This window comes from Protopterus annectens, chromosome 8.part0 (genome assembly GCF_019279795.1).
Source record: "Protopterus annectens isolate FY-2018-M chromosome 8.part0, PAN1.0, whole genome shotgun sequence".
Lineage (NCBI taxonomy): Eukaryota > Metazoa > Chordata > Ceratodontiformes > Protopteridae > Protopterus > Protopterus annectens.
The window spans coordinates 933,713,589-933,727,276 of record NC_056741.1 but is presented as its reverse complement, the minus strand read 5'-3'; the positions used below and the strand labels follow the sequence as shown (position 1 = coordinate 933,727,276).

The 13,688-nt window shown below is 37.6% G+C and overlaps 1 protein-coding gene across 2 annotated transcripts in view; it reads right to left on the bottom strand.

Annotated features, from left to right (window-relative positions):
* The window catches only part of LOC122809164 (FXYD domain-containing ion transport regulator 5-like), a 646,566-nt gene that overhangs the window by 64,708 nt on the left and 568,170 nt on the right, over nt 1-13,688 (bottom strand). For both annotated transcript variants that reach the window (XM_044080450.1, XM_044080452.1), the window contains one exon: nt 6,440-6,514. In XM_044080450.1, coding sequence (XP_043936385.1) covers nt 6,440-6,514 — 75 coding nt within the window. The remainder of the gene's footprint in view (nt 1-6,439; nt 6,515-13,688) is intronic.

The following is a 13,688-nucleotide window of genomic DNA, read 5'->3' as shown; positions in this document are numbered from 1 at the left end:
ATGAGGATGCAGAATTTTTCCCCCTTCCTGAACCAACAGATCTGGTTTCAGAGGAAGATGCCATGGAGGAAATTGGGAGAGACTGTGAAGCAGAGGATACCAATGCTGCCTGGGCCAGTCTGGAGCTATGAGAATGGTCCTTGGTCTTTCATCCCTGATCTTCAACAATACTTTGGGAAGAAGAGGAAGAGGAGGGAAGGCATAAATTGAAAGTAGCATCCAGGGGAAAGACAGAGCATCCACTTTCCAGGCTTTGCTGTGATGCTGTCTGGTGCAAAAAAGTGGCAGAAGGTGGTTGTCCGGGGAGGAGAAAAGATCCACCTGCGGAGTGCCCCAATGCTGAATGATGCCATAAAAGTCTGTTCTGTTCAGCTGCCACTCATGAGGATCCAGGGTTTGTCTGCTCAACTGGTCTGCCAAAACATTGAGTCTCGCTGGAAGAAACTGAGCTAGAAGATGTAGGCCCAATGATGCTGCTGTGGACCATAGAATCACGCTCTGTCTACACAGGGGGTAAGAATGAGTCCCTCCCTGTTTGTTGATGTACCACATGATTGTGGTGTTGTCTGTTCTGTCCAGTAGAGTTCCAGGAGAAAGAAGATGCTTGAAAGCCAGTGAGGCTTGCTGAACTGCAATTAATTCCTTCGGGTTTATGTGCAAGTGCATCTGCTGGGCGTTCCAACGTCCCTGTAGGCATCTGCCATTCAGGTGAGCACCCCAAGCATAGTCTGATGAGTCCGTGATCAGAACTTGAATTGCAGGAGGTGGGCAGAAAGGCATGCCCTTGTTTTGCAAACAGACTGTCACCCACCATAGAAACTCTCTCTGCAGACAAGGAATCAGAGGAATAATCACATCCAGGTCCTGCGCGTGTTGACACCAAAGGTTCTTGAGGTACCATTGCAATTTCCTCATATGCAGCTTTGCATATGGAATCATAAGAATACAAGAGGCCATGAATCCTAGAGCTTGCAGGTATTTCCTTGCAGGGAGCTGGGATAGGCTTGCCAAGTCCTTGAAGTAAACTGAAAGAGTCGTCTGCTTCTCCTGGGTGAGATACATCATCTGGGCGGCTGTGTTCAGACTCGCTCCCAGGAATGTTATCTCTTTGGTTGGTACCATTTTTGACTTTTGCACATTGAGAGTGTAACCCAGGGAAGAGAGAAGAGTCTTTACAAATTCCAAATCCTTTAACAGCTTTTCCCAAGACTTTGCTTGAATCAGACAGTCATCCAAGTAGGTATAAATCTGAATTTTCTTCTGCCTGCAAAAGGCAATGACTGGAGCCACGCACTTTGTGAAAACTCTGGGAGCAGTAGATAAGACAAAGGGCAGTACAGATAATTGATAATGTTGCTTACCCACTCTAAAACAAAGGAACTGCCTGCAGCTTTCCCTGATAGGGATGTGCAGATAAGTTTCTTTGAGATCCAAAGTTACCAGCCAGGAGTCCTTGTCCAACATTGGTAGCAACTGATGAAGACTGAGCATTTTGAACTTTGGAATCACAAAGAAAGAGTTCAGAATGGATAGATCTAGGATAGGCCACCAGGTGCCTTCTTTTTTGGAACTAAGAAAAGTCTGGAATAGAAGCTTTTGCCCACCTGCTAAGCAGGAACTGATTCTATTGCCCCCAGATGCAACAGAGATAAAATCTGCTTTTCTACTTCTGCCCTTTGATTTGGAGGAATGTCTGGGAATCCTTTGTGTTCCAGAAAGATGTCGAAAGAAAACTTGTGTCCTAGGGATACGGTTCTGAGCACCCATTTGTCGTCCATGATGGTGGCCCAGACCTTTGCAAAAATAGCCAACCTTCCCCCTAAAGGAAACTCCGGACATGCAGGAACAGGCAGAAGTTGGACAAAGTTATTGAGAATGCTTGGATTGAGATGCAGGCTTAGAACTTCCAGACTTAGAAGTGGAAGCATGCTATTGTTAAGTCCTTTGAGGGGTAGCCCCATGTCCCCTAGCAGATTTATAACCTCTGTCCTAGAACAGTTCTGTCTGCTGGTATCAAGAAATATCCAACTCTTAGAAGGGTAGTTCCTGCTAAATCGAGGAGGTTGAACTTCCAGAAAGTCTTTATAACAGTTTGCATGGACTTGGCCTTATCCTCCATCTTCTTGAGCACCTCCTCTGCTTTACTGGCAAAAAGACTGTCCTTGTGTAAAGGTACATCCAAAAGCTTGGCATTGACAGGCTCTGGAAGGGGCTGCTCCCTGAGCCAAGCATGCCTCCTGATAACAGATCCAGTAGCTGCAGCCCTGCAGGAAGCTTCAAGAACATCAAAACCACTGTGTAATGAATGCTTGTTAACAAGACTGGCAGAATTTAGCAAATCCTGCATATCTTTATTCTCTGTCAAAAAAGGCACACTTAAAATATTTGACTTAATAGACTCCAAGGTATGCTGCTGATACTTGAGCATATGAAAAAGGCAATTAGTAGACCTAATAGCAAGAGTAGCATAGGTATAAACTTTCTTTCCTCATCAGTCTAGATTCCTAGATTCTCTATCAGAAGGAATAGGATTTCTGGTAACAGTGGCCTTAACCCCTTTAGGCCCTTGAAAAATAACCTCTGGGTCAGCCAGAGGATTATGATAAAGAATCAAATGAGAATAAGGAACTCTATAATACCTGTCAGGTTTCCTGGGAACAGGAGGAACAGAATTTGGATTCAAGGAATTTTCGAGAAAAACATCATCCACCACCTCCAACACAGGGAAATAGCCAAAGGCTTGTGCTGAGGCAAATCCAAAAATTCTCTGATCCTTTTCTTAGATTGAGGGTAGTCTTGACTTTCCCATTTAAAATGCTCCCTAAGAGTATTCAAAGTATCACCAAAAGAAAAATCTTCTGGAGGCGAAGCCAAAGGAATGGATTCCTCTGCATCAGAATCCTCGAAAGGAGAAAAGACCTGAGAAGATTCCTCTTCATCAGCAGAAATGCTAGTAGTCTCAGAACCTGAGAAAGATAAAGTGTCTGGAGAGACACCCCTGCCTCTTTTGGAAGAAGGAGGTTGTGAGCCCCTAATAAGAGTCAAAAGATCATTAGCCATTTTAACCATCTGAGATTGAGGGGAACGAGAAGCTGGAGCCTGTTTCTTCACAGACTTGCGACTGGAGGATTTACCTGAAAGTCGGAAGGACTCAGGAGGTTTGGCTAACGAAGAAGTAGAGGAGATCGTCGGTATGTTCCTGCTGTCAGAATGAAGAATGGAGGCCTTGGAATCCAGTGCCTGCTTAGCAATAGGCTGAAGGTCAGAAGACAAAATGGAAGCCGGAGGCATGGAGGACTTTGAAATGGTCTCACCAGAGGCCTGCAGAAGTAAATCCGTGGACTGCAGGGGCTGCAAAGGCGCCTCACTGGCTACCGCAGGACTGATGACCAACTTAACATTATCAGTAGATTTAACCCTCTGAAGCCTGTCTCCGTCTCTGTCCTTACGCTTCTTAGGAATATCTGAAGCCTGAAGACCAGCAGACACCATACCGACGAACTTAGGCCAAACTCCAAAGTGCTTAGCTAAAAGCTTAACCAGACGACGAATAGTACGCGGATTAAAGGAAGCACAGAGATCACAGTTAGGAACATTGTGGTCAAAGCCTAAACAAATAATGCAGTAAGAATGAAAATCTCTATGGGGAATCTGCTTTCCACAGGCAAGACAATTATTAACTTTTTCTTACATTTGTTAAGGCAAGAAAAAGGGGATCTCCAACGGGGTACTTAGCTGTAGATAACTTCAACTTTCGTAGTCGGAAACCAAAAAGGTAAATGGCTGACCGGCACTCATGCAAAAAAACTTCTGCTTTGAGCTCCGTGGCAAAGAAGACAGAGAAAGTGATGTCAGCTGCCTCCTTTTGTATCAAGAATACTGACGTCCTATACAACTGACAGCAGCCAACGTCATATTCCCTTACCTTTGGTATTCGGGCCGATCGGGGCTGGATAACCCCTTTGTTATGACTGCAACAGTGAAACACAATGAACATCTGGAGTAGTACTTATAGAGGCATGAAGCAGAGCTGTGCAGTTTGACTGGTTTATTTTAATTACTCATTAATGCAACAATACAGAAGGTACAAATAAAAGGCCCAAACATGAGTATAGGAGATATCTCATGGAGTTAACTATCTGTGGGGTTGTGTTATATACACAGTCTTCTTTTAGAAGTCCAGGATGTGAATGTGGTCTTTATTTTATGAGTATAGCGGAAATGAAACTTAACATAACATGCAGAGCCTGCCAACAAAGGCTGGCTTAAGTATATTTACTGAGAACTATAATGGTATATGACAGAAAATTAAGCTGAGTTTTTGTTTTTTTGTTTGTGTGCTTATTTGCCTGTCTGTTCATTAACTAGATAAGGGTGATGGTTCTGGACCCTTTTTAGCCACGACTCAGGCCAAAAGGCACATAATATTATAAATATCTAGTTGCATGTATACAATGAATAAACACAATTTAAGATTAAATAATTTGCAGTTTTGTATACAAAATCCATGTGGATATATGGAAGTCATATATGCCCTTTTTCCATGAAAATCTGATAAATAAATTCTGTACTGTATAAATATTTTAGTTACTTGAACATTTTTTGATATAACTCAAGAGTTAGGAATAAAATGTATAAGTGGCCAAGTTGAGACTCCTCGAGCATCAGTTGTCTGTAACCCAAAATGCCGAAGAAACAACACAACATAACACTGATTACTGTTTTCCATACAATATCATTACCAGTGCAATTTCTAAGTGTGCACTGGCAGTGATTCCCTTTTTGGGAAGATGTATCCATTCTCGGAGTTGGTGAGACCATTATATGACATATATAACATCACAGGAGGTTACTAAGCAAATGGCCCTAGATCCATCTTAATTAAGCCTTGCCATTCATTCATGGCTCAATTTTTCCAATTATCAATGCCCACATGTTAGAATGTCTTTGGTATATGCCTGTGCCTTAGAGTATCTATAAACTGTTCCTGACCACGAGGGCTACAGGTGACAATCCAGAAGTGAATTTGTGATTTCCCATCCATTGGTCCAAATTGCTTTTGAATAGGCTTAGAGAAGAGCTCTGTTTCACATAAATGTGGAATCTGTTCCAGAGAAGGGGTAATCTCTGAGACACATACCTGTCCCTACAGCATGTTTTCTTTATGTCACAGATGAGGTTTGGATTCTTAGATTGGGTAATTCTAGTGCTGATTGTTTTGTGAATGTGTAGCAGATCCATCAGGGCTGGCTCAGACAATGCCTTGTAGGTTAGCCATAGGTCACCCATAAGTAGTCTGTAGGAGACTGAGTACAAAGACAGGACTGTGAGGTAGTGCAAAATGAATGTATTACTTACACCCTGCGTTCTTCTAGTGAAGAACCTCTGTGGTCACTCCAGATGTTGCAAATGCCTGGTTAGGTATATACTGAAGGGTGAATTGTACTCTGTTTTTGAAAACATCTGACCAGGCATTTACAACAGCAAGAATGGGAGTATCGGGGGGGGGGGGGTGCAGGGGAGCTTGTCCCATAAAAAAATAAAATATGAAGTTAATTTTTTCACCCTTCTTTGTGTTTGGAAATTATTTGTTGCCATTTTTGACTCTAGTAGTTTTGTCAATTGAAGTTTCATAGCAGAACCAGAAAATAAATGTGGGTCATCTTCTCTGTGTGTTTGAGATCCATGAATGTATCCAGCTAAATAATGCATCATACATACAAGTAAGAAAAAGATTGGTATGGAGTTGCTTAACCCAGTGGTTTTCATGCTTTCTTTACTTGCAATTTATTTTATCTCAACTTCAAGGCCCAAGGAATGAAGATAATTGACTGTGGTTGTTGTTAAAATGTAAGTATACGGTGACATAGGTTTTCAGTAATACTCACAGAAATAAGAAACTGCTTAAACCATATAATATGTATGAAATTTTGAAGACATTCAATTATGGAAACTAAATACTGATTCCAAATAGCTTGTAGGAACATAATGGTATTATTTCTAAATATTATATTGAAAGTGTTAGAGGAATTAATATGTTGTTAACTCTCCAGATTATGAAGGAAAAAAATTATACTAAAACACAGTGGCAGGATTTTGTTTGGAATTTCTCTTGTGAGACAAAGAATTTCTGTAAACCATCAATATCAATGGCTGACATAAATAAAGAAGATAGTAATCAGATACCATTCATAAGGGATGCCAGCAACATTCTGCACACCAATCTGCTAGACATCACAAACAGATGAAAGGAATAATTTCAGCTATCTGTCAAAATATTTTATGCAAAAAAGAAAACAATAATTACCTATATGTACTATAAACTAGTTCAAAGATGTAAATAAAACTAAAAAGGCTTTTCCCTGTGGATCATTGTATCGAAGGCACAGTACATTAATTCAGGAAGTAATGGAGTGAAAAGGAAGCAAATATAACTTACTTGTTATGATAAGGATCCCTAGAACAAAGAGAACTGCTGCACATATGAGTCCATCTCTTCTCACACGATCATAATCTAAAGAAAATCAGAAAAAGGAGTTTCATTAACTTATCTGAGCATTACTTTTCCCTTCTGCAGTTGGTTTATTTATCTGTTTTGCTACATCTCTGAAACCACAACAATACGAAAAACAAAAGCATATTATTAGTTACTAACACAGAAAAATCATACAACCTGTGATAAATATCAATGAGTATTAGTTTAAATTCTTATGATAATCATGTAGCCCTGCTGACATCTTAGATACCCACCTTTAGATACACCTGTTTTGCAGCCTATCTATATTATATATTCTAAAGGACAGCAAAGTATTAAAAAGTAGACAAATTGCAAAATAATCATGAAACACATTTTTTCATGTATTTTGCATTGTTTCATGTTGGCCTAAGTGAAGTAACATTTGAATCAGAAGAGGTGCAAAAATGATAGCACAATCAACTCCTGTCTATTAATTCTCACTTTTAAACTGCATGCCGTAGAGCTAAATACATGTGGTTACCTTTAGGAGTCTTCTAATCTGGGTAAGAAATTCCTGAAGTAACACTAATAATAGACTAATTTTCTGTGATCTGCTACATGTAATACATTCTATCAGTATTTATTTGAGTTTATTGAACACTTGACTTATCAGGAAAGTCTGACTTGGAACAAGTCACTTTTCAGTGGAGGCCTGGGGAGAAACTCTCCAGACACATGTCTTTGTAATGTGGGAGGAAACCAAAGTACCCAAAGGAAGCCCACATGAACAGCATGCAGACTCCACACAGAAGGCACCTCAGCCGAGAATTGAACTGGAAAACCTCTTGCTGTCTGGTGACAACATTAACTGCTGCACCACTGCGCCATCTATTTATTTTTAATTTATTTGTATAGTTAATTTATTTATATGTTAATTTATTTTACATTTGTACATGTTGGGATGGAGTTCTGTGCAAAACAGAAACAATGTGGTTAACAAATACACATTTGTTAAGCATTTTTTTGTTTGTTCTGATTTCCTGCTAAAGAGTGTATCATATAACTGATTTGTTTGCAGTTAAAAGCATTCTCAAGACTCTCCTTGCTCCTTTACTTGTTTAAAACTTTAAAAGTTCCACGACACCCACAAACTGTAGAAATAACACTAATGAAGGCAAAAGGCAAACTGATCCACTCCTAAGTATTTATTTAGCTCTTTTGTTTATAAAATACAAACTTACGCAGAATAAAAGCTTAAAATCTTGAACGATAGTGGCCAGCTCATTTATATATGCACTAAAAACCATGTGATAAAACTTGCCTCAGTTTGAAGCCAGCATTTAAAGATATATTATATATAGAGTTTGTATCACTTGCATTTTTATATACATTACATACTTTCCCACTGCTGTTACAGAAGCACATACTTACATTTAATATTGCTAAAAAACTAAAATATCTCTACTAGATAAATTCTTATATATGTAAATAAATGGATATGTGAATCTAGCTATCATGCTACCTATAACAAAGCTGACTTTAAACACAGCGTATGCCCCATGAACATAGTTATGCCTAGATGGCAAACATGGCTTTCAGTCTCGATATAGAACTGATAGAAACCATACCATTTAGTCCTGGATAACTTGTTGCATTGGTTTGCAGTTGCCATTTGAGTTCCTTAAATTACAAAAAATCATCTATTGGACTGCATCTTTCACCTATATCAACATGATCTATAATAATATATTGAAAATGATGGTCTGCAGGTTGGATTATATGTTCAGCTAAGGCATTCTTGGAGTCTTTTTTACTGATATCATATTGATGTTGATATAATCTGGTTTTAAGGCAATTTTTTTATCTTATCTATGTAAAAACATGGGCATGTTTGACAAATACCCATATAAATAACTAGTTTGCTGTTACAGTTATATCTCTTTTTTAACCTTATTGTACCAAAATGTGCTAAATGGATTTCATTCTGCTCTAATATGTATTTACATTGTGGGCAATGCCCACATTTACTAATTTGTCCACACAATTCGTCATACTTAGGTTTTTCTAATATAATTTTAATACTTACATCCTTTTTATAAGAGATACATGGGCCCACCCCCACCAATTTTTTATAATCTGGGTCGGTGTCAAAAACACACCAGTTTTTGTAATAATTTATCTAATATTACCATATTGCTTGTTAAATGTTAAAATCATTGTATTTGTATGATCCACTTTAGCAGGATTAGATATAGTTTTCATGCTAGTGTGTCTATCTGAGCCCAGCAATGGTAGGAAATGTCCACTAGCTCTTTTCTGAGTTACCACATTACCTATGTTGTCTATAAACTGTGTGGGGTAGCCTCTACTAATCAGCATGTTTTTAAGAATATTGGTCTGAAAAACATATTCATCATTATCTGATACCATTCTAGCAAGACAAACATATTTTCCCTTGACCAGGGACTTTTTTTGGTGCAGCTCATAAACTGTAACAGTGTGTTAGAGTATGTTGGTTTTGTATAAAAAGAAGAGTTAAATATTCCTCTAGTTCTATCTTTTAAAATAGTGACATCCATGAAATTAATTGTTTCAGTGCCTGTATGGATAGTAAACTCCAAGAATGTTGTGGTGCCATACATGTAGTTATAAAACTAATTTAGTTTTTCAGAACGACCGTTCCAAAAAATAATAATATCATCCAGGTATCTACCATAAAGTGTCCAAAATTGGGAATATGGTGAATTGATGACAGATTCCATTTCCCAATATGCCAGGACTATATTTGTAAAAATCGCACACACTGCCCCCATAGCAACTACTCTATACTGTTTAAATTTTTTTTTTTCCAATAATTCTTTTATTTTCCATAATATGAAACAATGCATACAGCAAGAATGAAAAACATTGTAGTAATGAACATTAAAATGAAGCGTTGAATAGTTACAGAATATAATAAGTACCCAAACAATTTAACATAGATATAAGTGAGAGAGAGGATAAAACATAAGGAAAGCATTGTCAGCGGTGTAACCAAACAAACTATTATATACAGTATTTACAACATAATGTGCTGCACTTCCACTACAATAATAATGCATGAAGTAGTAAGAACAAAAAACAGGAAATAATATTAATAGAATTAAAATTAACAGTGGTTCTCCATAAGTTAACAAGGATAAGAATATATGTTGCACTAAATGTACTAATGGGGGGTTATTCACTAAGAATTAAATCTAAAAGTTTCTTCCATAATTTACTAAAATAAGCTCTTTTTTTTGGACCCTTTATAATGAATTTATGAGCTGAAATATGTTTGTGAGCCATTTCTTTGAATTTTCCCCAACTAAGTTTGGTGCGATCCAACCAATTGTTAGTGATGTATAGCTTAATAAGTGAACAGAGAATAATTAAAATGTGAAGTTGCACTTTAGATACTTTGGATGTAGGAATGTGGAGAATGGCTGTTTCCCACGCGAGAGTGGAAGTGTAATAACCCATTTTTTCCAGGCGAACTTTCAGAGAACACCAGAGTTTGTAAGAATGCTTACAATACCACATAATGTGTAGCAAGTCCGCTTTCGGATAAGAACAACAGGTGCAGGAGGAAGATGAGTTGGCGTTAAATTTATTAAGAATTACAGGAGTATAATAAGCGTTGTTGTTTAGCATCAATTGTGTATATAGGAGCTTTTTGAAAAGGGAGAGCTCTAAAGTAGATTTTATAGCTGAGAGTTTTTGATCCTCTGTAATGGTAGGTCCAACGGTATTCCAGTAGTTGGAGAAAAGACAATTTGAATCATAAATCATGTTAATCAATAGCTTGTAAGAGGATGATATTGTTTTTTTAGTGCTCGAGATTGCAGAAATATCTTCAACTAGTTTGTTTATTTCCTGAGTATTGGGAGAAAGGTTAAAAGGTTGTGCCAGTATAATTTCTCTTAGTTGTCGAAGAATAACTGTGTATTTCTTATTAGTTCCTAAGATTAACCGTAACTCGGGTATAGTTTTAGACCTATATTTGAGAATATCCCATACATTGAGATCCTTGATAAGAGGGAATTTAGTAAGGTCTATCATTACATTATTAATTTTAAGGTTTGGATTCTGATGCAAAGGTTGGAGAAGAGGTAGAACCTTTTCCAGTTTGATATCTTTAATAAGGTTTTGGAAAAGCCTGATTTTATGTTTCAGAGATTGAGCTAGATTACAGTTGTTCATAGAAATAATGGATAGAAAAGGAATAGCCTGGGGGTTAATTTTGTTAGTTATAATATGTTGATACCAAATTCTAACCCAGGCTGGAGAGTGCGTTTGCGTTTTGATGCTAAAATTTGAGATAGACCAAACCCTAATTGAGCAGATAATCTTGTAGTATAGTTGGAAGTTTGGAAGACTTAGCCCCCCCTTTTTCCTTAGGGTAAGTTAATTTGGGGTAAGCAATCCTAACTGATTTAGGGAACCAAATGAATCCAGCTAGTTCTTTGTTGATTTTGGAGAAAAACTTATTATAAACTAACACATCCAAAGCATTGAGTTGAAATAGAAGTCTAGGTAGGATATTCATTTTCACAATTGCTGCTTTGGACAGGAAAGCTAAATTCATATGCTTCCATCTTTGTAGATCTTGCTGTATAGTAGACCATGTTTTAAGTAAGTTATTTTGAAGCATAGAGGCTTGATTATGTACAAAATGGATACCTAAATATTTAAGGCTATATGTTATTCGGAAAGAGGACTCAGGGAAATAAAAAGATTTATGGGAATTGGGGTTTATTGGGAATATATGAGATTTTTTGTTGTTAATTTGGTAATCTGATGCGATAGAGAAGTTCCTTATGGCATCCAGAATTTTGGGTAAGTCTGAATTGGGTGACTGAAAATATAAATTGAGATCATCAGCAAAAGCTGATAGTGCAACCTGTGTATTTAGGATTTTAGGTATATTGTGATAGGTATTCTGGGTAATATAAAGAAAGAAAGGCTCGATGAAAATGTTAAAAAGGAAGGGTGAAAGTGGGCACCCCTGCCTTGTTCCATTAGTGATCAAAATTGGCTCAGATCTCTGTTTATTTATATAAAGGTAGGTTTGAGAATTTGTATAAAGTATTCTAATCATATCCGAAAAGGATTTAGGTACATTGAAATGGGACAAGGTAGCAAACAGAAATTCCCAGTTAACTCTGTCGAAAGCCTTGGAGGCATCTAAAGTTAAGGCGTATATTGGGTTTCTTCCTTTTTTGGTAAATTGTATTAGGGAATCCAAGGTTAACGTATTATCCCACGTGTGCCTATATACTGTTTAAATATTTGATGTTCAAATTTAATGAAGTTATTCTGCAGGACCACTTCCATAAGTGGCAACTGCAAACCAACGCAACAAGTTATCCAGGACTAAATGGTGTGGTTTCTATCAGTTCTATTTTGAGACTGAAAGCCAAGTTTGCTATCTATATATAACTATGTTCATGGGGCATACACTGTGTTTAAAGATAGCATGATAGCTAGATTCACATATGCATTTATTTACATATATAAGAATTTATCTAGTATAGGTATTCTAGTTTTTTTAGCAATATTATATGCAAGTATGTGCTTACTATGTGCTTAGTAAATGCTTAATGCTCTCTGATTCTCTTTGTTTTTAAAATCACATTCCTGGTTCACATTTCATCATTCTTCACACTTCCCTGGGTTCCAAGGCTAACAGAAACTACATTTACATTCTTAGCATCTCCTTTTGTTATCTTGCAGCTGGTCAGGAAACAGAGCAATAAAAATACATTTGCATGTTTAAACCTAGCAATTTAACTCTTGGTTAAAACAATAGAAAGGATGTCTTCATTTAGACATTTTGGCACCGTGTTTAGGTCACAACATGCTTTACTTGGTCAGCTTTCTTCCAGCAGAGTGCACTATTGTTACATTATTTTCCAGTTCCACATGTAACACTATTTTTACCATTTAAGACAACAGGCCTGTGGTTTAAATTAATATTTACAGATGACAGAATTATCTACAAAATTCTATGTAGCTAGGCTGGCAGCCTTCACAACATGAACAGCTCTGCCAGGCTAATATCACATTTTAGATGTACAGGCTCTTCTTCACAGGATTATGAGGTACAGCCCAATCATCTTTCTCTTTATATTGTTGGCAACATGTAACCCTATAAAAACAACAATGTTGAGTTAAAATTTGCCAGTTTTGCAGTTCCTCAACAGTGTTTCCTATTGGTTAATGGGAAAATGAGAGCACTATTTCTCTAAGTTAGTGCTTTTCTAGATGTTGCTCTTTTCACCAAGATTACATAACTACAGAGTTAATATATAAGTTATAGGGTATGGGGGTGTCAAAGTCTCTACCATGGGGAGGCATAGTTTCTTGGCTTCTTGTCTCTGCAAAAACAGTGAATCTAAATTACCTCTTGCCTACAGAAAAATATTCAATGTTTATGCAAACGCTTTATCTAACCACAAGGTCTCTTACAGGGAATACCAAAGAAGAGTAAAGTGATATAAGCACCGGTGTTGTAGCTGGCTAACATCCTGGATGTTGCATGTGGCCTGAGTTTGATTAGGAGTTTGGGTACTAGTGGACAGAGCAGGGTTGGAAGGCAAAATATGAGGTTGTGTATTTATACCTTTTACCAGGAAAGAAGTGTTTAGGATGTAAGGAGAATGCTGCAGGCTGTGCTTCATTATGCATATATACAATAATATGGTAGGTTCACTTATAATGTGACAAGATGAAGATAAGCTGCTGTGAGTAGTATCTATCACAAGCAGCATAAGTTAGCACTTAACAACAAACCAGCAGTCAGCGGCAATGTGATGGGACTAGCTTACACTCTCTATCCTCTTCAGTCACACAGGCAATGCAAAGCCCAGTACTGATAACACTTCTCTCCCTTGACAGTGACAACTGATTGGTCAGTAAATTTGAGGTTGCTCTAATAATCTGTAACGTAGAAACAGCATTATTTTGTTAGCCATACCAAAGAGCTTATCACTGTTTGTACTCATTGCTTTAACAAAATCTGCTTTTATTTGAAGCCAGTAAGAGAGTGAGAGTGAGAAGGTGAGAGAGAAGGAGAGCGAGAGAGAGAGAGAGACAGAGACAGAGAAAGAAACAGAGAGGGAAGATATGCAGCTACAATAGTGAGAAATTTATGTAACAAGATGGCCAGGGAAATGTGGTGGAGGAAATGTGGTTTGAGGTGGAAAAGACA